Source organism: Manacus candei, unplaced genomic scaffold, assembly GCF_025592945.1.
Source record: "Manacus candei isolate 608988 ecotype Guabito, Panama unplaced genomic scaffold, ASM2559294v1 h1tg000240l, whole genome shotgun sequence".
Taxonomy (NCBI): domain Eukaryota; kingdom Metazoa; phylum Chordata; class Aves; order Passeriformes; family Pipridae; genus Manacus; species Manacus candei.
In genome coordinates, this window is record NW_026138288.1 from 1 (window position 1) to 25,515 (window position 25,515).

The following is a 25,515-nucleotide window of genomic DNA, read 5'->3' on the forward strand; positions in this document are numbered from 1 at the left end:
GGGGGCATGGGGGGGACACGGGGGACACGGTCAGGGACATGGGGGACACGCTGGTGTAGGCCTGGGGACACGGGGGGACACGGGGGGACACAGGGGGGACATGCTGGTGTGGGCCCTGGGACAGGGATGGGGACAGGGGGTCAGGGACAAGGGACAGGGAGAGGGACAGGGACATGGGGGACAGGGACTGGGATGGGGACATGGGGGACATGGGGACAGGGACAGGAGAGGGACAGGGATGGGGGACATGGGGACAGGGACAGGGACAGGAGACAGGGGACACAGGGACAAGGAACAGGGATGGGGACATGGGGATGGGGACAGGGGACAGGACAGGGACAGGAAAGGGACAGAGATGGGGACATAGGGACAGGGACAGGGACAGGCAGGGGACAGGGATGGGGACAGGGATGGGGACAGGAGAGGGACAGGGAGGGGACAGGGAGGGGACAGGGCCAGGGAGGGGACAGGGATGGGGACATGGGGATGGGGCCAGGGAGGGGACAGGGCCAGGGAGGGGACAGGGCCAGGGAGGGGACAGGGGAGGGGGACAGGGATGGGAACAGGGACAGGGAGGGGGCCAGAGCCATCACCTGGAGGCGGAACCAGTCGAGGCGCAGGGCACTGAAGTCAAACTGCTCCTTGTCATCGACTGTGGGGGACACAGGGACATGGAGGGGGCTGGGGGGTGGCACTGCCCACCCAGGGGACCCCCAGGAGCTGCCACCTCCTGCCCTGGGGGTCCCGGGACAGGGGGACACCCGGGCGGTGACAGGGACACGATGGGGACAGTTGGGGGGGGGGACAGTCCCTGGGGGGTGACAGGGATGTTTTGGGGACATTTTGGGGACAATTGGGGGGGACACAGTCCCTGGGGGGTGACAGGGACGCTTTGGGGACATTTTGGGGACCTTTGGGTACCTTCCTTGGCGGACAGAGCTGAGAGGGGAGCTGACGAAGGACGAGAGGATCACGGACTCCTCCTCAGGACACACGGACAGGTTCTGGGGGGACAGGGGTGTGCCAGGGACAGGGACAGGGGAGAGGGACACAGGGATAGGGACAGGGACAGGGGACAGGGGACAGGGACACAGGGATACAGGGATTCAGGGATACAGGGACAGGGACACAGGGATAGGGACAAGGGACAGGGGACAGGGACAGGGGGACAGGGACACAGGGACACAGGGATACAGGGACAGGGGACAGGGACAGGGGACAGGGACAGGGACAAGGGACAGGGACAAGGGACAGGGACAGGGGACAGGGACAGGGGACAGGGAGCAGGGACAGGACAGGGACAGGGACAAGGACAGGGGACAGGGGACAGGGACAGGGGACAGGGAGCAGGGACAGGACAGGGACAGGGACAAGGACAGGACAGGGACAGGGAGGGGACCAGGGCCAGGACAGGAATAAGGGACGGGGACAGGGGACAGGGAGCAGGGCCAGGGGACAGGGACAAGGGACAGGGATAGGGCCAGGGCCAGGACGGGGACAAGGAGGGGATCAGGGCTAGGACAGGGCCAGGGCCAGGGCCAAGGACAAGGACAGGATGGGGCCAGGGAGGGGATCAGGGCCAGGACAGGGGACAAGGGACGGGGACAGGAGACAGGGAGGCAGGGTCAGGACAGGGCCCGGGGACAGGAGACAGGGAGCAGGGTCAGGACAGGGCCATAGGGACACGGGGCCAGGGGCCAGGGAGGGGCTCAGGGCCAGGACAGGGGACAGGACAGGGCCATAGGGACACAGGGCCAGGGGCCAGGGAGGGGCTCAGGGCCGGACAGGGGACAGGGGACAGGACAGTGTCATAGGGACACAGGGCCAGGGGCCAGGGAGGGGCTCAGGGCCAGGACAGGGGACAGGACAGGGCCATAGGGACACAGGGCCAGGGGCCAGGGAGGGGCTCAGGGCCGGGGCCACGCCCCCCCGGTACCTGGATGACGTCACTGAGCAGCAGCGCGTCGAAGGCCGCCAGGTACCGGCGGTGGTACCGCCGCAGGACCCCCCGGTGCCCCCGCACCAGAGCCCGGAGCTGCTCCAGCAGGAACAGCAGCTCGGCCAGATGGCTGCGCGGGGACCCCCCCGTGAGACCCCCGGGACCGCCGGAGACACCCCCGGGACCCCCAGAGACCCCAGAGACCCCTGGAACCCCCCAGAGACCTCCGAGACCCTCTGAGTCCTCCCGAGACCCCCCAGCGATCCACAAAACCCCTCAGAGACCCCCGAAACCCCCCCGAGAGCCCTGAAACCCCAGAGACCTCCAAAACCCCCAGAGACCCCCGAAACCCCCCGAGAGCTCTGAAACCCCAGAGACCTCCAAAACCCCCAGAGACACCCCCGAGACTCCCTCAAACCTCCTGAATCCTCCCAGAGACCCCCGAAACCCCTCAGAGACCCTCAAGAACCCCTGAAACCACCCAAACCTCAGAGACCCCCAAACCCCCTCCGAGACACCCAGAGACCCCCAAAACCCTCCTGAAACCCCCCAGAGACCCCCAAAACCCCAGAGACCGCTGGAACCCCTCTGAATCCCCCGAGACCCCCCGAGAGACCCCCTCAAACCCCCCCCGAAACCCCCCAGAGACCCCCGAAACCCCCCTGAATCCCCCCGAGCTCCTCGAGACCCCCCCCGAGACCCCCCGACGCCCCCTCTGAGCCCTCCCGGGGCCCCTCGAACGCCCCCAGTGCCCCCCAAACCTCCGGGTGTCCCCCCAGAACACCCCCCGAGCCCCCCCAGCGCTGCCCCCCGAGGGGTCCCCGCGGGTGCCCCCCCTTTCCCCCCCCCCCGCCCCCACCTGTCGGCGAAGTCCTCGGGGGTCTTGGTCTTGGTCACGTGCTCGGCATGTCGCGACAGCCACGTGATCTCGTCGCGACACAGCGACAGCGCCACGAACACCAGCAGGGCCTGGGGGGGGGGGACCCGGGGAGGGGGGAGAGTCGGGGGGCGCCCCAAAATGTGGGTCTGCCCACCCCCTGTACCCCAAAACCTGCCCCCCAAGTCCTACCCCCTCCCGGCACCCCAAATCCCGCACCTGAAATCCTCCCCCCCGAGTCGTTCCTCTCCCGGCACCCCAAATCCTTCCCATTGCAGCCCCCCAAACCCTGAACCCCAAACCCTCACCCTAAACCCTGCACCCCAAACCTCACCCCAAACCCTCACCCTAAACCCTGCACCCCAAACCCTCACCCCAAACCCTCACCCCAAATCCCGCACCTGAAATCCTCCCCCCAAATCCTGCCCCCCGAATCGTTCCCATCCCGGCACCCAAATCCTGCCCCCCTGCACCCCAAACCCTGCATCTCAAATCCTGCCCCCTTCCTGCCCCCCAAATCCTTCCCATCCCAGCACCCCAAAACCCTGCACCCCAAATCCTGCCCCCTCCCTGCACCCCTCCCAGCCCCCCCAACCCCCCCTCCAAACCCGCACCCCAAAACCCCAAATGCACCCCTAAAACCCCTTCAACCCCCCCCAAAGCCCCCCCAAACCCCACCTTGGGGCTGAGCAGCCCCAAACCCCTAAACCCACCCCCCAAAACCCTCAACCCCCCTCCTACGGCCCATGCACCCCAAAAACCCCAAATGCACCCCCCAAAACCCCCAAACCCCACCCTCCAAACCCCCCAAAGCCCACCTTGGGTCTGAACAGCCCCAAACCCCCAAACCCCACCCTCCAAACCCCAAACCCGCCCCCCAAACCCCTCAAATCCCCTCCTACGGCCCATGCACCCCAAAAACCCCAAATAGACCCCCCAAAAACCCCAAACCCCACCCTCCAAACCCCAAACCCCTCAAATCCCCTCCTACTGCCCATGCACCCCAAAAACCCCAAATGCACCCCCCAAAACCCCCTAAAAACTCCCAAACCCCAAAACCCACCTTGGGGCCGAGCATCCCCAAACCCCAAACCCGCTCCCCCAAGTCCCCCAAACCCGCACCCCAAAACCCCCAAACCCCCTCCTTTGTCCCATGCACCCCAAAACCCCCAAATACACCCCCCAAAAACCCCAAACGGACCCCCAAACCCCCCAAACCCACCTTGGGGCTGAGCAGCCCCAAACCCCAAACCCACCCCCCCAAGTCCCCCAAACCCGCACCCCAAAACCCCCAAACCCCCACCCGTGGTCCATGCACCCCAAAAATCCCAAATGCACCCCCCAAAACCCCCCCAATCCCACCTTGGGGTCGAGCAGCCCCAAACCCCTAAACCCGCCCCCCAAAACCCTCAACCCCTTCCTACGGCCCATGCACCCCAAAAAACCCCAAATGCACCCTCCAAAACCCCTAAAAACCCCCAAAACCCCAAAACCCACCTTGGGCCGAGCAGCCCCAAACCCCTAAACCCGCCCCCCAAAACCTCAACCCCCTCCTTTGGCCCACACACCCCCAAAACCCCAAATGCACCCCCCAAAACCCCAAATGCACCCCCCAAAACCCCAAATACACCCCCCCAACCCCCCCCCAGTCCCACCTTGGGGCCGAGCAGCCCCAAACCCCTAAACCCGCCCCCCAAAACCCTCAACCCCCTCCTTTGGCCCACACACCCCCAAAACCCCAAATACACCCCCCAAAACCCCAAATGCACCCCCCAAACCCCCCCAGTCCCACCTTGGGGCCGAGCAGCCCCAAACCCCTAAACCCGCCCCCCCAAAACCCCCAAACCCCCTCCTTTGTCCCACGCACCCCAAAAACCCCAAATGCACCCCCCAAAACCCCAAATGCACCCCCAAAACCCCAAATACACCCCCCAAAACCCCCAAACCCCCCAGTCCCACCTTGGGGCCGAGCAGCCCCGGCTGATCCTGGAGCAGCGCCACGAGCTCCCGCACGGCCCCGCGCAGGAAGGAGCGGCGGCCGCGGTGCAGGGACCCGCTGGGGGGGCACGGGGGGGTCAGGGGGGTCAGGGGGGGTCAGGGGGGGTCACAGGGGTCAGGAGGGTCAGAGGGGGTCACAGGGATCAGGGGGGTCCGGGGGGATCAGGGGCATCTTTAGGGTCGTGGGTGGCCAGGGTGGGTTCAGGGTGGGGGGTAGGACCTCGGTGCAGGGACCCGCTGGGGGGGCACGGGGGGGTCAGGGGGGTCAGGGGGGTCAGGGGGGTTCAGGGTGGGGGTCCGAGGGGAGCAGTTTGGGGGCAGGACGCTGTGCAGGAAGGAGTGGTGACCCCGGTGCAGGGACCCGCTGGGGGGGCACGGGGGGGTCAGGGGGGGTCAAGGGGGTCAGAGGGGTCAGAGGGGGTCGTGGGGGGCCAGGGGGGTTCAGGGTGGGGGTCCCAGGGCAGCAGGGTGGGGGCAGGACCCCGCACAGGTGATCCCAGTGCAGGGACCCGCTGGGGGGGCACGGGGGGGTCGGGGGGGGTCACAGGGGTCAGGGAGGGTCAGGGGGGGGTCACAGGGGTCAGGGAGGGTCACAGGGGTCAGGGGAGGTCGTTGGGGTCGAGGGGGATCGGGGGGGGGTTCAGGGTGGGGGGTCCAAGGGGAGCAGGGTAGGGGGCAGGACCCCGGTGCAGGGACCAGCTGAGGGGGTCAGAGGGGGTTTGGGGGGGTCAGGGGGGTCAGAGGGGGTTTGGGGGGGTCAGGGGGGGTCAGAGGGGGCGGGGGGGGGGCAGGGGGGCAGGGGGGTTACGGGGGGGTTGTGAGTGCCAGGGGGGGCCAGAGGGGTTTGGGGTGGAGGTCCGGGGGGGCAGAGTGGGGGGCAGGACCCCATGTAGGTGGTGGCCCCTGAACTCCTCCAAACTTCCTCCAGTGCCCCCCAAAACCCTCCGAACTCCCCCAGTGCCACCCGACCCCCCCCCGGTGCCCCCTCAAGCCCCCTAAAACCCTCCGATCTCCCCGATGTCCCCCCCACCCCTCCTCTAAGCCCCCCCCGGGCCCCCTGAACCCCTTCAGTGGTGCTCAGGGGGGGCCCCAATCCACCACCCCCCCAGACCCTCTACGACCCTCCCCAGCCCCCCAAACCCCGTGGGACCCCCTCACCCCCCCCCTCAATGCTTTGGGGTGCCCCGAGCCCCTCTCCAGCCCCCCCCCCCGTGCCCCCCCAAGCCCCCCCAGACCTGTGAGCCAGGGCGTGGTCCCGGCACTCCCTCACATCGGCCACGCGCTTCCCGTACCTGGGGGAGTCCCAAAACCTGGCACAGCACCCCAGAGACCCCCGGGAGACCCCCAGGGAGACCCCCGGGCACCCCCAAACCCTCTGGCAGAGCCCCCAACCTCTGGAACTCCCCAGAGACCCCCAGGGAGACCCCCGGGCACCCCCAAACCCTCTGGCAGAGCCCCCAGCCTCTGGAACTCCTCAGAGACCCCCGGGAGACCCCCGGGCACCCCCAAACCCTCTGGCACAGCCCCCAGCCTCTGCAACTCCCCAGAGACCCCCGGGAGACCCCCAGGGAGACCCCCGGGCACCCCCAAACCCTCTGGCAGAGCCCCCAGCCTCTGGAACTCCCCAGAGACCCCCGGGAGACCCCCAGGAGACACCCAGACATCCCCAAATCCCCCAGCACAGTCTCCAGGCTCTGGAACTCCCCAGAGACCCCCGGGAGACCCCCGGGCATCCCCCAGAGTCGCTGGTACAGCCCCCAGCCCCCCCTGACACCCCCCTGAGACCCCCCAGATACCCCCAGAGTTCCTGGAACAGCCCCCAGCCCCCCTGGTACTCCCCTTGAGACCCCCCTGAGACCCCTCCGGACACCCCCAGAGTCCCTGGTACCCCCTGAGACCCCCCGGACAGCCCCAGAGTCCCTGGCACAGCCCCCAGCCCCTGGCACTCCCTGAGACCCCCTGGACACCTCCCGGGCACCCCGAGTCCCCAGTCCAGCCCCAGCCCCCCTGGCACCCCCTGAGACCCCCCTGGCACCCCCTGAGACCCCCCTGAGACCCCCTGGACACCCCCAGAGTCCCTGGCACAGCCCCCCTGGTACCCCCTGAGACCCCCTGGACACAGCCCCTGGCACTCAGTAGAGCCTCTATCAGAGCCCCCCCAGCCCCTGAGACTCCCCTGCCCCCCCCGGTGCCCCCCCAGTGCCCCTCTGCCCCCCCCCGGTGCCCCCGGTCTCACCCCTTGATGCCCCCCAGCAGCTCCTCGGTGACCCTGTGCACGGGCAGCGCCTCGTCCCGCACCAGGGTGACGAAGAGGGAGCCCTGCAGGGCCCGGCGCCACAGCTCCTGGCACGGGGGGGACCCCCCCAGCGCCCCCGGGCACACCAGGAACCCCACTGCGGGCACCCCGTGAGTCAGGGGGCACGGGGGGGACCCCCCAGCGCCCCCGGGCACACCAGGAACCCCACTGCGGGCACCCCGTGAGTCAGGGGGCACCCCAGGAACCGGGGTGCCCCCAAAATGGGGAGGGGGCACAGCAGGAACCCCACTGCGGGCACCCCGCCATGTCAGGGGGGGCACGGGGATGGGAAACCCCAAAACGGGCAGGGGGCACAGCAGGAACCCCACTGTGGGCACCCCGCTGTGTTGGGGGGGGCACGGGGACGGGGAACCCCCAAAATGGGGAGGGGGCACACCAGGAACCCCCCTGTGGGCACAGGAACAGGGGAACCCCCAAAACGGGCAGGGGGCACAGCAGGAACCCCACTGAGGGCACCCCATTGCATCAGGGGGGCATGGAGATGGGGAACCCCCAAAATGGGGAGGGGGCACAGTAGGAACCCCACTGCGGGCACCCCACTGTGTCAGGGGGGACACGGGGACGGGGAACCCCCAAAATGGGGAGGGGGCACAGCAGGAACGCCCCTGCGGGCACTCGTGCCCAGGAGGGGTTTGGGGGGTTGGGGACCCCGTGCCTGGGTAGGTTTGGGGAGTTTGGGGTCCCTGTGCCCAGGAGGGGTTTGGGGGGTTTGGGACCCTCGTGCCCAGGGGGGGTGTGGGGGGTTGGGGTCCCTGTGCCCAGGTGGGTGTGGGGGGTTTGGGACCCTCGTGCCGAGGAGGGGTTTGGGGAGTTTGGGGTGCCCAGGAGGGGTTTGGGGAGTTTGGGGTATCCAGGGGGGCTGTGGGGGGTTGGAGACCCTCATGCCCAGGTGGGTGTGGGGGGTTGGGGACCCTCGTGCCCCCCCGGCACTCACGGACGATCCAGCGCTCCATCACCTCCAGGGACAGGTACTCGCAGGCCATCTGGGCACACGGGGCCACCGGGTCACCCCCGGGGCCACCGGGTCACCCCCGGGGCCATCGGGTCACCCCCGGGGCCACCGGGTCACCCCCCAGGTCACTGGGTCATCCTGTCCCCATCCCCATGGCCCCGGACCCCTCTGTGCCCCCGGCACTGCTTCCCCGTGTCCCCGGATGTCCCCAGATGTACCTAAGTGTCCTCAGATGTCCCCTGTCCCCAGGTGTCCCCAGGTGTCCCCAGGTGTCCCCTGTCCCCAGGTGTCCCCAGGTGTCCCCTGTCCCTGTCCCTCACGCTGTCAGAGGTGGCAGGGCTCAGCATGTCCCCTGTGTCACTGTCCCCAGGTGTGTGTCCCCAGTCCCCAGGTGTGTGTCCCCTGTCCCCAGGTGTCCCCAGGTGTCCCCAGGTGTCCCCAGGTGTGTCCCCTGTCCCTCACGCTGTCAGAGGTGGCAGGGCTCAGCATGTCCCCTGTGTCACTGTCCCCAGGTGTGCGTCCCCTGTCCCCAGGTGTGTGTCCCCTGTCCCCAGGTGTCCCCAGGTGTCCCCTGTCCCTGTCCCTCACGCTGTCGGAGGTGGCAGGGCTCAGCATGTCCCCTGTGTCACTGTCCCTAGGTGTGTCCCCCTGTCCCCAGGTGTGTCCCCTGTCCCCAGGTGTCCCCTGTCCCTCACGCTGTCAGAGGTGGCAGGGCTCAGCATGTCCCCCGCCGTGCCCAGCAGGCTCAGGAGCTGCTCCTTCCTCCACTGCTCCGCGTCGCGGTTCCTCCTGGAGAACAGGCAGCGCAGGGACAGGAGGGCGCTGCTCACCGCCTGGGGACAGGGACAGGCATGGGGACAGGGACAGACATGGGGACAGGGACAGACATGGGGACAGTGCAGGGACAGGAGGGCGCTGCTCACCGCCTGGGGACAGGGACAGACATGGGGACAGTGCAGGGACAGGAGGGTGCTGCTCACCGCCTGGGGACAGGGACAGGCATCGGGACAGGGACAGGTATGGGGACAGGGACAGACATGGGGACAGTGCAGGGACAGGAGGGCGCTGCTCACCGCCTGGGGACAGGGACACACATCGGGACAGGGACAGACATGGGGACAGTGCAGGGACAGGAGGGCGCTGCTCACCGCCTGGGGACAGGGACAGGTATGGGGACAGGGACAGACATGGGGACAGCGCAGGGACAGGAGGGCGCTGCTCACCGCCTGGGGACAGGGACAGGCATGGGGACACGGTCTGGGGACAGGGACAGGCATGGGGACAGTGCAGGGACAGGAGGGCACTGCTCACCGCCTGGGGACAGGGACACACATGGGAACAGTGACACACATGGGACAGTGGGGACAGTGACAGCCATGGGGACATGGCCTGGGGACAGCGCAGGGACAGGAGGGCGCTGCTCACGGCCTGGGGACAGGGACACACATGGGGACAGGGACAGACATGGGGACGGGGACAGACATGGGGACGGGGACAGACATGGGGACAGTGACAGACATGGGGACATGGCCTGGGGACAGCGCAGGGACAGGAGGGCGCTGCTCACCGCCTGGGGACAGGGACAGACATGGGGACAGGGACAGACATGGGGACAGGGACAGACATGGGGACATGGCCTGGGGACAGTGGGGACAATGACACGGCCATGGGGACAGCGCAGGGACAGGAGGGCGCTGCTCACGGCCTGGGGACAGGGACACACATGGGGACAGGGGCTTTTGGGGGGGGTCTCCTGCGGGTTTGGGGGGTGCACCCTTAGGCTGTGACCCCCCCGGGGGGGCCGTGGGGACACCCCCCCTTCCCACCTTGGTGTGGGGCCCGAACTCCTCCAGCAGCTTCTTGAGGGGGTGCTCGTACTCCAGAACCATCTGCCCCAGGCGCGGGAACCCGGGGTCGCTGTGGGGACACTGCGGTGGGGACACCCCGGGGGACACCCCTGGGACACCCCTGGGGACACCCCGAGGCTGGGGGACACCCCGGGGGACACCCCTGGGGACACCCCTGGGACACCCCGGGGCTGGGGGACACCCCGGGGGACACCCCTGGGGACACCCCTGGGACACCCCGGGGCTGGGGGACACCCCGGAGGACACCCCTGGGGACACCCCCGGGGCTGGGGGACACCCCTGGAGACACCTCTGGGGACACCGACACCTCTGGGGACACCCCCGGGCTGGGGGACACGGGGGGAGGGAAAAGGGGCCTGAGGGGACACCGGGGTGGGGACGTAAGAGGACATGGGGGTGGGGGACAGGAGGGGACACCCGGGGATGGGGACAGGGGTGGGGTGGGGACACAGGGGAGGGGACAAGGGGGTGGGGATACGGGAGGAGGGAAACCGGGGGGCTGAGGGGACACAGGGCTGGGGACAGGCGTTGGGGACACGGCCCTGGGGACACTCCAGAGATTGGGGACACGGGTGGGGTGGGGACATGGGGGCGGGGACACAGGAGGACATGGGAGTGGGGGACACGAGGGGACACCTGGGGATGGGGACAGGGGTGGGGTGGGGACACAGGGCTGGGGACAAGGGGGTGGGGACACGGGGGGCTGAGGGGACACAGGGGTGGGGACACAGGGGCGGGGACAAGGGGGTGGGGACGCAGGGTTGGGGACAAGGGAGTGGGGACACGGGGGGAGGGAAATGGGGGGCTGAGGGGACACAGGGGAGGGGACACAGGGGTGGGGACAGGTTTTGGGGACACGGGGGGAGGGAAACGGGGGGCTGAGGGGACACAGGGGAAGGGACACAGTACTGGGGACACAGTGCTGGGGGCAGGCGTTGGGGACACGACCCTGGGGACCCCCCGGGGGCTCGGGGACACAGTGCTGGGGACAGGCGTTGGGGACACGGCCCCGGGGACCCCCCGGGGGGCTCGGGGCCGCGCCCGGGGGTGCCCCCCGGCCCCACCTGGCGCCGTGGGTCATCTCGTGGGCGCAGTGGTAGAGGCCGATGAGCAGCCGCCGCTCCTCGGTGCGCGCCAGCAGCAGCACCAGCGACACGTAGGTGACAACCAGGTCCAGGTAACCCTTGGTCAGGTCGTAGTTGATGTGCTGGGGGGGGGGGACAGCGGGGGACAGCGGTGAGGGGCGGCTGGGACACCCCCCGACCACCCCCCTCCCGTTAGTCGGGGTGGGAGACACGGGGGGACACCGGGGGGGGGACACAGGGGTGGGGGACAGGGTGGGGGACAGGGGTGGGGGACAGGGGTGGTGGAAAGGGGAGACCGGAGGGGGACAGGGGACACCTGGGGGGACACCCAGGGAGAGGGGACACGGGGCAGGGGGGAGCAGGATTATCCGGGGTGGGGGACACGGAGGGACACCGGGTGGGGGGTGGCAGGATTATCCAGGGAGGGGGACATGGGGGGACACCGAGGGGGGGGGGACATGGGGGGACACCGAGGGGGGGGGGACATGGGGGGACACCGGGGGGGAGGGGACATGGGGGGACACCGGGGGGGAGCTGTGATGTGGGCAGGGCCCCCGTGACGCGGGAGGGCCCCCGGGGGGGTCACTCACGATGTCGAAGAAGCACTGGCTGGCGTCGATGGTGTTGAGCAGCTCGTACACGTGGTCCTGGTGGGGAGGGGACAAGGGGGGTCACCGCAGGGTCACCGCAGGGTCACCGGGTGGGCCTGACCCCCCCCGGGACCCCTCTGGGCCCCCCCGGCTCACCCTGAACTCCAGCACGTCCAGGAAGGTGTGGTAGAACGGGGCCAGAGCCCGCGCGATGTCACCTTTGTCCTTGTGCACCGGCCCCAGGTGCTGCTGTGGGGACAGGGGACAGCCGTGGGGACAGGGATGGGGACAGGGGACAGCCGTGGGGACAGGGGACAGCCGTGGGGACAGGGATGGGGACAGGGGACAGCCGTGGGGACAGGGGACAGCCGTGGGGACAGGGGACACCCGGGGGGACAGGGGACAGCGGTGAGGGACAGGGATGGGGACAGGGATGGGGCACAGGGGACAGCCGTGAGGACAGGGGACAGCCGTGGGGACAGGGATGGGGGACAGGGATGGGGGACAGGGGACAGCCGTGGGGACAGGGGACAGCGGGGAGAACAGGGGACACCTGGGGACAGGGGACAGCAGTGGGGACAGGGATGGGGGACAGGGGACACCCGGGGGGACACCCAGGGAGAGGGGACATGGGGCGGGGGGGGCAGGATTATCCGGGGGGGGGGACACGGGGGGACATCGGGAGGGAGGGGACACCAGTGGGGAAATTGTGGACACGGGAGGGACCCCGGGGAGGTGACACGGGAGGACAGGGGGGGTGGGGGGACACGGGGGGACACCCGGGGGTGGGGACACGGGTGGGGTGGGGGACACGGGGGGGAGGGAAGAGTCCTGAGGGGACACGGGTGGGGTGGGGACCCGGGGGAGGGGACCCGGGGGAGGGGGACCCGGGGGAGGGGACCCGGGGGCCAGCCCCTCACGGTGCTGCTCCGCACGTCCAGGTGGGGGGAACTTCTTGTTGATGAACTTGAGCGAGGCCTCCATGGCCTTGTCCCCCAGGAAGGGCGGCCGCGTGCGGGGGTCCGAGCACGTCTGGGGGACCCCCGGGTCAGATCCTCCCCCCCCCGGAATCCCCCTCCCCCCAAAAACACCTCCTGGGTTGGGAACCCAACCCCCCAGACCCCTCCACGGGGGGTCCGAGCACGTCTGGGGGACCCCCGGGTCAGACCCCCCCGGAATCCCCCCCAAACCCTCTCCTGGGGCTGGGACCCCCCCCCAGTGCCCCCCCCCTCCCCAAATTCCCACTGTGCTGGGACCCAAACACAGAACCCACCAAACCCCACCCAGGGCTGAGCCCCAGGACCCCCCAAAACCCCCCAGGACCCCCCAGATGCCCCCAGGACCCACCCAAGGCCCCCCTTGGACCTCCCAGGACACTCCAGGGCCCTTCCAAGACCCCCCCAGGACCCCCCCAGATGCCCCCAGGACCCACCCAAGGCCCCCCTTGGACCTCCCAGGACACTCCAGGGCCCTTCCAAGACCCCCCCAGGACCCCCCAGATGCCCCCAGGACCCACTCAAGGACCCCCCCCCCCGAACTTCCCCAGCACCCCCACGACCCCTCAGGGTCCTCCCAAGACCCCTCGGACCCCCCCAGACACTCCCGGTAGCCCCAGAACGCCCCAGGACTTTCCTGGACCCCCCCTGGACTCCCCCAGATGCCCCCAGGATGCTCCAAGGCCCCCTCAGGACCCCCACAGCACCCCCCAGATGCCCCCAGGACCCACTCAAGGCCCCCCCCAGAACTTCTCCAGGACATTCCAGGGCCCTTCCAAGACTCCCCAGGATCCCCCAGGGCCCTCCCAAGACCCCCCAGGACACTCCAGGTCCCCCCAGGGCCCTCCCAAGACCCCCCTGGACCCCCCCGGACACTCCCGGCATCCCCAGGACTTTCCTGGACCCCCCCTGGACTCCCCCAGGGGCCCCCAGGACCCACCCAAGGCTCCCTCAGGACCCTCCCAGGCCCCCCCCAGATGCCCCCAGGCCCCTCCCCAGATGCCCCCCAAGACCCCCCAGATGCCCCCAGACCCCTCCCCAGATGCCCCCAGGACCCCCCAGATGCCCCCAGGCCCCTCCCCAGATGCCCCCAGGACCCCCCACATGCCCCCAGGATTGTCCCCAGATGCCCCCAGCACCCCCCAGATGCCCCCAGGACCCCCCAGATGCCCCCAGGCCCCTCCCCAGATGCCCCCAGCACCCCCCAGATGCCCCCAGGCCCCTCCCCAGATGCCCCCAGGCCCCCCCAGATGCCCCCAAGACCCCCCAGATGCCCCCAGGCCCCTCCCCAGATGCCCCCAGGCCCCCCAGATGCCCCCAGGCCCCTCCCCAGATGCCCCCAGCACCCCCGAGATGCCCCAGGCCCCCCTCCCCAGATGCCCCCAGGACCCCCCAGATGCCCCCAGGCCCCTCCCCAGGTGCCCCCAGGCCCCCCCCGGGGCCCCCCCACCTTCTTGATGTGGTAGACGCGCACGAGGACCCCCCGGCCGCGCTCGTTGAGCAGCGTCAGCTTCTCGGCCAGTTTGTCCCCGTACACCGAGGGCAGGGACATGGTGGCACCCCCGGTACCCCCCTGGCACCCCCCTGGCACCCCCCTGGCACCCCCCGCGCTCCCCAAAAGGCCCCAACACCCCCAACTTCCCCTTCCTGGCTGGGCCCGACCGCGCCGCCGGGGGCCACCACGTGATGGGGACGGGGAGGGTGACAGGGGGGGACAGGGGGGGGGGACAGGGATGGGGACAGGGATGGGGACAGGGATGGGGACAGGAGGGTGACAGGGAGGGGGACAGGAGGGTGACAGGGACAGGGAGGGTGATGGGGGGGTGACAGGGAGGGGGACAGGGAGGGGGACGGGAGGGGGACGGGGGGGGACAGGGGGGGTGACAAGAGGGTGACAGGAGGGTGATGGGGGGGGGACAGGGACAGGGATGGGGACAGGGATGGGGACAGGGACAGGGAGGGGGACAGGGGGGGTGACAAGAGGGTGACAGGAGGGTGATGGGGGGGGGACAGGGACAGGGATGGGGACAGGGAGGGTGACGGCGCTGCCACCACCCCGGGACACCACGGGGACACCCCGGGGACACAGGGGGGGACACAACGTGAGAAGGGGACATCATGAGTGGGTGACACCAGGGGTGTGTGACACCAGGGAGGGGTGACAACAGAGCTGGGTGACACCAGGGCTGGCTGGTGACACCAGAGAGGGGTGACACCATGGGGGGGTGACACCAGGGGTGGGTTGACAACATGGAGGGGTGACAGTAGAGCTGGGTGACACCAGGGCTGGCTGGGGACACCAGGGAGGGGTGACAATGCACGTCAGTGACACCAGGGGTGTGTGCCAACATGGAGGGGTGACACCATGGGCGGGTGACACCAGGGCTGGGTGATGCCATGATAGGTGGGAGACGATGTGGAGGGGTGACAACAGAGCTGGGTGACACCAGGGCTGGCTGGGACACCAGGGACAGGTGACTCCAGTGATGGGTGACACCAGGGGTGTGTGACAACATGGAGGGGTGACAACATGGAGGGGTGACAGTAGAGCTGGGTGACACCAGGGAGGGGTGACACTGGTGATGGGTGACACCATGGGCTGGTGACACCAGGGATGGCTGATGCCACCAGGGAGGGGTGACACCATGGGGGGTGACAACATGGAGGGGTTGACAGTGAAACTGGGTGACACCAGGGGTTGGCTGGTGACACCAGTGAGGGGTGACAATGCACGTGGGTGACACCAGGGGTGGGTGACCACATGGGGGGGTGACAACAGGGGCAGGTGATGACATGGAGAGGTGACAGTGCAGCTGGGTGACACCAGGGGTGGCTGGTGCCACCAGGGAGGGGTGACACCAGTGCTGGGTGACACCAGGGGTGGCTGACAGTGCAGCTGGGTGACACCAGGGAGGGGTGACAATAGAGCTGGGTGACACCAGGGCTGGCTGGTGACACCATGGAAGGGTGACACCAGTGGTGGGTGACAACGTGGAGGGGTGACAGTGAAACTGGGTGACACCAGGGGTGGCTGGTGACACCAGGGAGGGGTGACACCATGGGGGGGTGACACCAGGGGTGTGTGACAACACGGAGGGTGACACCAGGGGTGTGTGACAACACGGAGGGGTGACGCCACCACCAGTGGGGGACACACGGATGGGTGACAACGTGCGGGGGTGACACCATGGGTGGGTGACACCAGGGGTGGGGGACACGATCAGTCCAGGCCCAATGAACCCCAAGCCAGCCCCATTCACCCCAAATCAGCCCCATTTACCCCAAACCAGCCCTAAATAACCCAAATTAAAGCCCATATAACCCCAATCAGCCCCATGTTCCCCAAACCAGCCCCATTTACCCCAAACCAGCCCCATTTACCCCAAGTCAGCCCTACATAACCCAAATTAAAGTCAATATAACCCCAACCAGCCCCAATTACCCCAAACCAGCCCCATTTACCCCAAACCAGCCCCATTTACCCCAAGTCAGCCCTACATAACCCAAATTAAAGCACATATAACCCAAACCAGCCCCATTTACCCCAAACCAGCCCCATTTACCCCAAATCAGCCCCATTTACCCCAAATTAAAGCCCATATAACCCAAACCAGCCCCATTTACCCCAAATTAAAGCCCATATAACCCAAACCAGCCCCATTTAACCCAATCAGCCCCAATTACCCCAAACCAGCCCCAATTACCCCAAACCAGCCCCAATTACCCCAAACCAGCCCCATTTCCCCCAAATCCCCGCCCCTTTAAACTCTCCCGGCCCCGCCCCCGCCCGTGGCCCCGCCCCCTTTCCTTTGCCCCGCCCCCTCGCCGTTGCCCCGCCAACAGCGGCTCCGCGGCGCCCCCCGGCGGTTCGGCGGACCCGGAAGCGGCGCCCGTTGCCGCGGTAACGGGGGACGCTCCCGTCGCTCCGGAAGGGAGGGGGTCGCTTTTTGGAGGTCCCTGCGAGTCTCTGCGAGTCCGGGCCGGTCTCGGGTGGTCTCGGGTGCTCTCGGGGGTCCCGCCATGGAGCCCGAGGCGCTCGTGCAGTGCCCGTACGACCGGAACCACCGCGTGCGGGTGTCCCGCCTGCCCTATCACCTGGTCAGGTGCCAGCAGGTGAGCGGGACGGGGGGCTGGGGAGGGCGGGGGGGGGGTCGGGGGGCGGGATCTGGGGGTCTGGGGGTCTGGGGGGGCGTTGGGGTTCAGGACATGGCGGGAGTCGGGGCCTACCAGGGGTTGGGGTGTCTGGCGGGGTTAGGGTCGGGAGTGGGGGCCGGGATGTGCCGGGGGGCTCTGGGGTGGGGCGGGGGCTCTGGGGGGAGGCTGGGTCGGGACTGGCGTCCAGGATGTGCTGGGGGTCTCTGGGGGGAGGCGTTGGGGTCGGGATTGGGGTCCAGAAGCTGCCAGAGTTTGGGGTCTGTGAGAGTTTGGGGTCTGTGAGAGTTTGGGGTCTGTGAGAGTCTGGGGTCTGTGACAGTTTGGGGTCTGTGAGAGTTTGGGGTCTGTGAGAGTTTGGGACCTATAAGAGTTTGGGATCTGTGAGAGTTTGGGGTCTGTGAGAGTTTGGGACCTATAAGAGTTTGGGATCTGTGAGAGTTTGGGGTCTGTGAGAGTTTGGGGTCTGTGAGAGTTTGGGGTCCGTGAGAGTTTGGGACCTGTGAGAGTTTGGGATCTATGAGAGTTTGGGGTCCGTGAGAGTTTGGGGTCCGTGAGAGTTTGGGATCTATGGGAGTTTTGGGGTCCGTGAGAGTTTGGGATCTATGGGAGTTTGGGGTCTGTGAGAGTTTGGGATCTATGGGAGTTTGGGGTCTGTGAGAGTTTGGGGTCTGTGAGAGTTTGGGGTCTGTGAGAGTTTGGGTCTGTGAGAGTTTGGGGTCTATGGGAGTTTGGGGTCTGTGAGTGTTTGGGGTCTGTGAGAGTTTGGGGACTACGAGGGGTCGGGACTGGGGTCCGGGACCTGCTGGGGGTCGGCGCTGGGGTCTGCTGGGGACCAGGGTTGGGGTCTGTGGGGTCCCAGGACCTACTGGGGGTCGGGGGGGTCTGGGGGGGCTCGAGGCTCCGCCACCTACAAGGTGTCCCCTCCCCTCCCCTGCCCTCACCCCCCAGGCCCCCCCAGGGACGTGCTGGGGGGCTGGGTCGGGGTCTGGGCGTCCCCGGACCCTCCTGGTGTCGGGGTCGGGCCGTGCCCCGGTCCCCCCTCCCCAAACCCCCCCCCCCGTGCCCCCCCCAGAACAACCCTCAGGCGTCCCGCGCTCTGGCCACGTGTCCCTTCAACGCGCGACACCGGGTCCCGCGGGGCCACCTGCGGGACCACCTCAGCTCCTGCCCCGACAGGTGCCTGCTGGACGCCCCCCCAGGTACGCCGAGCCCCCCCCAGGGGTGCCCAGGTGGGTGTGACACCCCCCCCCCCCCTCACCGCTGTCCCCGCTGTCCCCGCAGGCACCGAGGACACGCCCTGGAGCGCTCTGGGGACACCCCCGGAGCCCCCCCGAGGCTTGGCAGCCCCCCCCGTGCCGGGAGTACTGGGACGCAGGTGAGGGGCCCTGGGGGTCCCGGCGGTGTCCCACACACCCCCCCGGGGCGGGGATGTCCCTGTCCTGTGTCCCCCCCGGGCTGGGATGTCCCTGTCCTGTCCTGTCCCCCTCGGGCTGGGATGTCCCTGTCCTATCCCCCCCCCGGCTGGGATGTCCCTGTCCTGTCCCCCCCGGGCTGGGATGTCCTTGTCCTGTCCCCTCGGGCTGGCACGATCCTCTCCTGTCCCCCCTCGGGCAGTCACACCCCTGTCATATCCCCCCCCGGGCTGACATGACCCTCTCCTGTCCCCCCCGAACTGGCACGACCTTCTCCTGTCCCCCCCGCCCGGGCTGGCACATCCCTGTCCTGTCTCCCCCCCGAGCTGGGATGTCCCTCTCCTGTCCCCCCCCGGGCTGACACGTCCTTGCCGTGTCCCCCCCGAGCTGGCCCGACCCTCTCCTGTCCCCCCCCCGACCCTCTCCTGCCCCCCCCAACCCTCTCCTGTCCCCCCCCGAGCTGGCCCGACCCTCTCCTATCCCCCCCCGACCCTCTCCTGTCCCCCCCCGACCCTCTCGTGTCCCCCCCCCCTCCAGAGCTGGACGCGCTGGAGGAGCCCCCCCCGTTCATCCTCAAAGTCACCCGCCTGGACCTGCCCGTGCCCCGCGCCAGGTACGACCCCCGGGGGACCCCCCGAGTGTCCCCCGAGTGCCACCCCCGGGGGTGTGACCCTCGCACTGACCCCCCACCCCTCTCCCCCCCCCCCCCCAGGTCCGCCCCCGCGGCCCCCCCGAGCCGGGGCCGAGCCGGGGGGGCCGCGGGACCCCCGGAGGGCCCGACCCCGAGGGGCCCCGGCGCGGTGACAGCGGGAGCAGAGCCCTGCCCGGCCCCCCCCGCCCACGGCACGGGGGGGCGCAGGAGCCGGGGGGGGGTCCAGGGGGGTGGGGGGACCCCGCGGGGGGGGGATTGTCCCCCCAGCTTGTAAAATGGTCTCGGAAATTAGAAATAAATAAAAGCGGCGGCGAAGCCTCGGGGGGGTCCCCTCGCCAGGGGACACTCAAGGGACATTGGGGGGGGGGACAGGGCCACCCCCGGGCTGGGGGAGCGGGGGGGGACCCCGGGGGGGGGACACATGGGGGTGGGAGAATCCCGGGGACTCCCAGCCTGCCCCACATCCCCCCGGGCCAGTCCCTGTCACCCCCCGTGTGTCCCTGTCACACCCCCTGTGTCCCTGTGTCCCCCCCCGTGTGTCCCTGTCACACCCCCCTGTGTCCCTGTGTCCCCCCCCCGTGTGTCCCTGTGTCCCCCCGTGTGTCCCTGTGTCCCCCCGTGTGTCCGTCACCCCCCCCGTGTGTCCCTGTCAACCCCTCCCGATGTGTCTCTGTGTCCCCCCCCGTGTGTCCCTGTCACCCCCCAGTGTGTCCCTGTGTCCCCCCACGTGTCCCCCCCCCGGTGTGTCCCTGTCACCCCCCTCGATGTGTCCCTGTCACCCCCGGTTTGTGTCCCTGTGTCCCCCCCACCCCGTGTCCCTGTCACCCCCCCCGTGTGTCCCTGTGTCCCCCCCCCCCGGTGTGTCCGTGTGTCACCCCTCGTGTGTCCCTGTGTCCCCCCCGTGTTTCCCTGTGTCCCCCCCTCGATGTGTCCCCTGTCACCCCCTCGTGTGTCCCTGTGTCCCCCCCCATGTGTCCCTGTGTCCCCCCCCTCGATGTGTCCCTGTCACCCCTCTCGATGTGTCCCTGTGTCCCTCCCGGTGTGTCCCTGTCACCCCCCCGTGTGTCCCTGTCACCCCCCTTTTGTCTCCCCCCCCGTTCCTGGGGGGCTGTTCCCCCCCCCCTTGTCCCCCACCCCGCATTCCTGGGGGGCTGTTCCCCCCCTTGTCCCCCCCCCATTCCTGGGGGGCTGTTCCCCCTCCCTTGTCCCCCCCCCCCCCCCGTTCCTGGGGGGCTGTTCCCCCCCCTTGTCCCCCCCCACGTTCCTGGGGGGCTATTCCCCCCTTTGTCCCCCCCCCCCGTTCCTGGGGGGCTGTTCCCCCCCTTGTCCCCCCCCCCCCGTTCCTGGGGGGCTGTTCCCCCCCCTTGTCCCCCCCCCCGTTCCGGGGGGGCTGTTCCCCCCCCCTCGTCCCCCCCCCGTTCCCTTTCCCACCCTTCGGGCGCTCCCAGGGCGGGGCCAGCGGGAATTTTGGGCTCGGGGGGGGGGTTATTTTGGGCCCGATTGCGCAAGGACCCCCCCCCTCGTGCTCCGGGGGACTGGGCCAGGGGGCTCCGCCCTGGGGGGGGGCAAAGGGGGGGTCCCACCTTGGGAGGGGGGGGCAAGGGGAGGGTCCTCAACCTCAGGCTAGATCGGGGGGGGTCCCCCCCCCAGAGAGGGGGTCGGGGGGGTCCCCAACCTCGGGAGAAGTCGGGGGGGGTCCCCACCCTGGGGGAGGGGTCCGGGGGGGTCCCAGCCCTGGGGTGGGGGGCACCCTGGATGGGGGGAGGGCAGTGGGGGAGTCCCCACCCTGAGGGAGGGGTCCCTAAATGTGGGGGTGCAGTGGGGGGTCCCCACCCTGGAGAGGGGTCGGGGGGGGGCTCCCCAACCTCGGGAGAAGTCGGGGGGGGGGTCCCCGTCCTGGGGGGTGGGGGAGGGACCCTGGATGTTCTGGATGTTGGGGGGGGGGCGGTGGGGGAGTCCCCACCCTGAGGGAGGGTCGCGGGGGGGGGGGGCGTGTGGAAAGGGGGGGGACATTGGGGGGTCCCACCTTAGGGGGGGGGGCAAGGGGAGGGACCTCAAGGGCAGGGGAGGTCGGGGGGGTCCCCACCCTGGAGGAGGGGGGCGGACAGGGCGGTGTCCCTGTTCTGGGGGGGGGCACCCTAAATGTGGGGGGGGCAGTGGGGGGGCCCCCACCCTGGAGAGGGGTCGGGGGGGGGGGTCCCCAACCTCAGGAGAAGTCTCGAGGGGGGGCCAACCTGGAGGAAGGGGAGGGGAGGTGTGTGGAAAGAGGGGGGACCCTGGGGGGTCCCACCTAGTTGGGGGGGCAAGGGGAGGGTCCTCCAGGGCAGGGGAGGTCGGGGGGGGGTCCCCCACTCTGGAGAGGGGTCGGGGGGGGGGTCCCAACCTCGGGAGAAGTCGGGGGGGGGGGCCCACCCTGGAGGAGGGGGAGGGGGGGGTGTGGAAAGAGGGGGGACATTGGGGGGGTCCCACCTTGGGTGGGGGGGGGGCAAGGGGAGGGTCCTCAACCTCCGGGGGGGGCCTGGGGGGGATCCCCACCCTGGAGAGGGGTCCGGGGGGGTCCCCAACCTCGGGAGAAGTGTGTGTGGGGGGTCCCCGCCCTGGGGGGAGGGGGAGGCACCTTGGATGGGGGGGGAGGGGCAGTGGGGGAGTCCCCACCCTGAAGGGGGGGGTCGGGGGGGGGGTGGTGTGAGCAAAGGGGGGGGGCACTGGGGGGGTCCCCACCCTAAAAGAGGGGGCGGGGAGAGTCCCAACCCTGGAGAAAAGGGGGGGGAGGGGGACACAGAGGGTGACCCCTCCCCCCCCCCCGCCCTGGGAATCCCTCCCAAAAATTCGTCACACGGTGTCCCCCCCCCCCTCCCCCCCACCCCCGGGACCCCCCAAATCCCCCCGAATTCCTCCCCCCCTCCCCCCTCCCAGCCGGATCCCTCCCCTCCCCCCCTCCCCTCCCCTCCCCTCCCCTCCCCCCTCCGGCTGAACTCGGAGCCGCCGATTTTGGGGCGGAAAACGTGGAAATGGGAACATTTGTGTCATCGGCACCAGCCCAGACACCCCCGGAGCGCGGGAACCGCCCCCCAGCGCCAGATTTGGGGAAAAACACCTTTTTTATTCTTTTTTCCTCCTTTTTTATCCTTTTTATCCCTTTTTATCCTTTTTTTCTCCCATTTTCTCCCAGTTTTTTCCCCTTTTTCCCCACATTTTGTCCCTTTTTCTCCTATTTTCTCCCAGTTTTTTTTTCCCTTTTTCTCCCATTTTCTCCTGTTTTTTTTCCCTTTTCCCCCCGTTTTCTCCCATTTTCTCCCATTTTTTCCCTTTTTCCCTCCTTTTTGTCCCTTTTTCTCCCATTTTCTCCCGTTTTTTCCCCTTTTCCCCCCGTTTCGTCCCTTTTTCTCCCATTTTCCCCCCGTTTTGTCCTTTTTTCTCCCGTTTTGTCCCTTTTTCTCCCATTTTCTCCCGTTTTTTCCCTTTTCCCCCCGTTTTGTCTCTTTTTCTCCCATTTTCTCCCACTTTTTTCCCCTTTTTCCCTCATTTTCTCCCAGTTTTTTTTCCTTTTTCTCCCTTTTTGTCCCCATTTTCTCCCGGTTTTTTCCCTTTTCCCCCCATTTTTTCCCTTCCCCCCCCGTTTTGTCCCTTTTTTCCCCTTTTCCCCCCCGTTTTTTCCCTTTTCCCCCCGTTTTTCCCATTTTCCCCCCGTTTCATCCCTTTTTCGGGGGGTCACTCCGAGGGCAGCTCCGGCTCGGGCCCGTCCCGGCTGGAAGGCTCTGGAATTGTCATTCATTGCGGGATTTCCCCCCCTCCTCCCCCTCCTTCCCCTCCCCGATCCCAACAGCTGGCCCGGATTTCTCCCCTTTTCCCTCCCCAAATTCCCAACCCCGATCCTTTATCCCGGGATCCACGCTCGGGATTTATCCCACCCCTCTCACCCCCAAAAAACGTGTTTTAAATCCTTTTTATGGGATTTATTCCCCCCCAAAAAACCCCTGTTTAAAACCCTTTTATTGGAATTTTTTTTCCAAAAAAACCCCCCCTTTTAAAACCCTTTTATTGGATTTTTTTTTCCTCAAAAAACGTGTTTTAAACACTTTTATTGGATTTTTTCCCAAAAAAGTCTTTAAAACCCTTTCATTGGAATTTTTTCCCCCCCCAAACCCCCATATTTAAAACCCTTTTATGTAATTTATTTCCCAAAAACCCCTGTTTAAAACCCTTTTATTTAATTTATTTCCCAAAAACCTCCATGTTTTAAACCCTTTTATTTAATTTATTTCCAAAAAAAACCCTGTTTTAAACCCTTCTGGGACCCCCCAAAATATCCCGTGACCCCCCCCGGACCTTCCGGGACCCCCCAAATATCCCATGACCCCCCCTGGACCTTCAGGGACCCCCCCAAATATCCCGTGACCCCCCAGGACCTTCCGGGACCCCCCAAATATCCCGTGACCCCCCAGGACCTTCTGGGACCCCCCCAAAAACATCTCGTGACCCCCCCCCGGACCTTCTGGGACCCCCCCAAAATATCCTGTGACCCCCCCGGACCTTCTGGGACCCCCCAAAATATCTCATGGCCCCTCAGGACCTTCTGGGACCCCCCCAAAAACATCTCGTGACCCCCCCCCGGACCTTTTGGGACCCCCAAAATATCCCCTGCCCCCCCCGGACCTTCTGGGACCCCCCAAAATATCCCATGACCCCCCCAGGACCTTCTGGGACCCCCCCCCCCAAAATATCCCGTGACACCCCCCCCCGGACCTTCTGGGACCCCCCAAAATATCCCGTGACCCCCCCGGACCTGCTGGGACCCCCCTAAAATACCCCATGACCCCCCCGGACCTTCTGGGACCCCCCAAAAACATCTCGTGACCTCTCCAAGACCTTCTGGGACCCCCCAAAATATCCCGGGGGGGGGTTGGAGAAGGCCGAGCCATCCCCCCCCCCAACCCGGTTTGGGGGGGACCCTCCCCTTTCCCCCCCCCCCCGAAGCCTTTTTGGGGTGGTTTGGATCATTTTTGGGGGGGTTCTCTCCCCACCCCCCCCGGGAGGGTCACGGGGGGGGGGGGGTCACCCCAAATCGGGGGGGGCTGGGAAGGGTCACAAGGGGGGGGGTCACCCCAAATCGGGGGGGGCTGGGAAGGGTCACGGGGGGGGTCACCCCAAATCGGGGGGCTGGGAAGGGTCACAAGGGGGGGGGGTCACCCCAAATCGGGGGGCTGGGAAGGGTCACGGGGGGGGGGGGGGGAGCAGGGAGGGGTCCCGGGGGAGGGGGGGGGGTCACCCCAAATCGGGGGGGGCTGGGAAAGGTCACAAGGGGGGGGGTCACCCCAAATCGGGGGGCTGGGAAGGGTCACGGGGGGGGGGGAGCAGGGAGGGGTCCCGGGGGAGGGGAGGGGTCCCCAAATGATGGGGGAGGGTCCTGGGGGTCCGAAAATGGTGAGGGGGGGGCTCTGCAACCCCCAACCCAGAGCGGGGGGGGAGCACACGCGTGTGGGAGTCACGTGTGTCCTGGGGGCCCGTGGTCCTGCTTGCGGGGCCGTGCACACGCTTACACACGCGTGTGCTGGGTCTGTGTGCTGTGTCATCCCGTGTTCCTGCTCCCAGGGCCGTGCACACGCTTACACACGCGTGTGCTGGGTCTGTGTGCTGTGTCCTGCCGTGTTCCTGCTCCCAGGGCCGTGCACACGCTTACACACGCGTGTGCTGGGTCTGTGTGCTGTGTCCTGCCGTGTCCCTGCTCCCAAAGCTCCCAGGTGTGTGCACACGCTTACACGCGTGTGTGCTGGGTCCGTGTGCTGGGTCCTTCCATGTTCCTGCTCCCACAGCTCCCAGCTCTGTTCACACGCTCCCACATGCGTGTGCTGGGTCCGTGTGCTGTGTCCTACCGTGTCCCTGCTCCCACAGCTCCCAGGTGTGTTCACACACTTACACATGTGTGTGCTGGGTCTGTGTGCTCTGTCCTTCCATGTCCCTGCTCCCACAGCTCCCAGGTGTGTTCAAACACTCCCACACGCGTGTGCTGGGTCTGTGTGCTGTGACCCTCCTGTGTTCCTGCTCCCACATCTCCCAGCTCTGTTCACACGCTCCCACACGTGTGTGCTGGGTCCGTGTGCTGTGTCCTGCCACGTTCCTGCTCACACAGCTCCCAGGGCCGTGCACACGCTTACACACACATGTGCCAGGTCCATGTGCTGTGCCCTCCCGTGTTCCTGCTCCCACAGCTCCCAGGTGTGTTCACACGCTCCCACACGTGTGTGCTGGGTCCGTGTGCTGTGCCCTCCTGTGTTCCTGCTCCCACAGCTCCCAGGTGTGTTCACACGCTCCCACACGTGTGTGCTGGGTCCATGTGCTGTGTCATCCCGGGTTACTGCTCCCACAGCTCCCAGGTCCATGCACACACTCCCACACGTGTGTGCTGGGTCCATGTGCTGTGTCATCCCGTGTTGCTGCTCCCACAGCTCCCAGGTCCATGCACACGCTTACACACACATGTGCTGTGTCCATGTGCTGTGTCATCCCGGGTTACTGCTCCCACAGCTCCCAGGTCCATGCACACGCTCCCACACGTGTGTGCCAGGTCCATGTTCTGTGTCCTGCCGTGTCCCTGCTCCCACAGCTCCCAGCTCTGTTCACACGCTCCCACACGCGTGTGCTGGGTGTGCCCACCCCGTGTCCCGCGGTTCCCGT

The 25,515-nt window shown here is 67.8% G+C and overlaps 2 protein-coding genes and 1 long non-coding RNA gene across 4 annotated transcripts; 2 read left to right on the top strand and 1 right to left on the bottom strand.

Moving 5' to 3' along the window:
- Positions 1-28: 28 nt before the first annotated feature.
- LOC127464598 (nck-associated protein 1-like) lies at positions 29-14,180 on the bottom strand (the record flags this gene model as incomplete). Its single annotated transcript, XM_051774951.1, is given in 18 exon segments — positions 29-61; positions 594-652; positions 922-946; positions 948-1,004; positions 1,937-2,069; positions 2,799-2,908; positions 4,776-4,872; positions 6,050-6,106; positions 7,051-7,207; positions 8,066-8,114; positions 8,779-8,916; positions 9,910-10,000; positions 11,016-11,158; positions 11,627-11,683; positions 11,783-11,875; positions 12,547-12,573; positions 12,575-12,658; positions 14,072-14,180. Coding segments are annotated over 18 exon segments (1,512 nt in total), but the record flags the coding sequence as incomplete, so codon positions are not given.
- A 2,270-nt stretch (positions 14,181-16,450) lies between these two features.
- LOC127464596 (protein D7-like) lies at positions 16,451-18,992 on the top strand. The gene is made up of 5 exons (XM_051774950.1): positions 16,451-16,724; positions 17,849-17,975; positions 18,058-18,151; positions 18,726-18,854; positions 18,901-18,992. The coding sequence occupies exons 1-5, from the start codon at positions 16,642-16,644 to the stop codon at positions 18,990-18,992; spliced, it is 525 nt and encodes a 174-aa protein (XP_051630910.1). The 5' UTR covers positions 16,451-16,641.
- Positions 18,993-24,311: 5,319 nt separating this feature from the next.
- Positions 24,312-25,486, top strand: LOC127464595 (uncharacterized). Of its 2 annotated transcripts, none has more exons than XR_007901466.1 (3): positions 24,312-24,535; positions 25,011-25,168; positions 25,406-25,486. It is a non-coding gene; the product is annotated as an uncharacterized LOC127464595 (long non-coding RNA). The 2 variants fall into 2 exon arrangements; XR_007901465.1 differs by lacking the exon at positions 24,312-24,535 and adding an exon at positions 24,637-24,739 and having other exon boundaries at positions 25,057-25,168.
- The last annotated feature ends 29 nt before the right edge of the window (positions 25,487-25,515 follow it).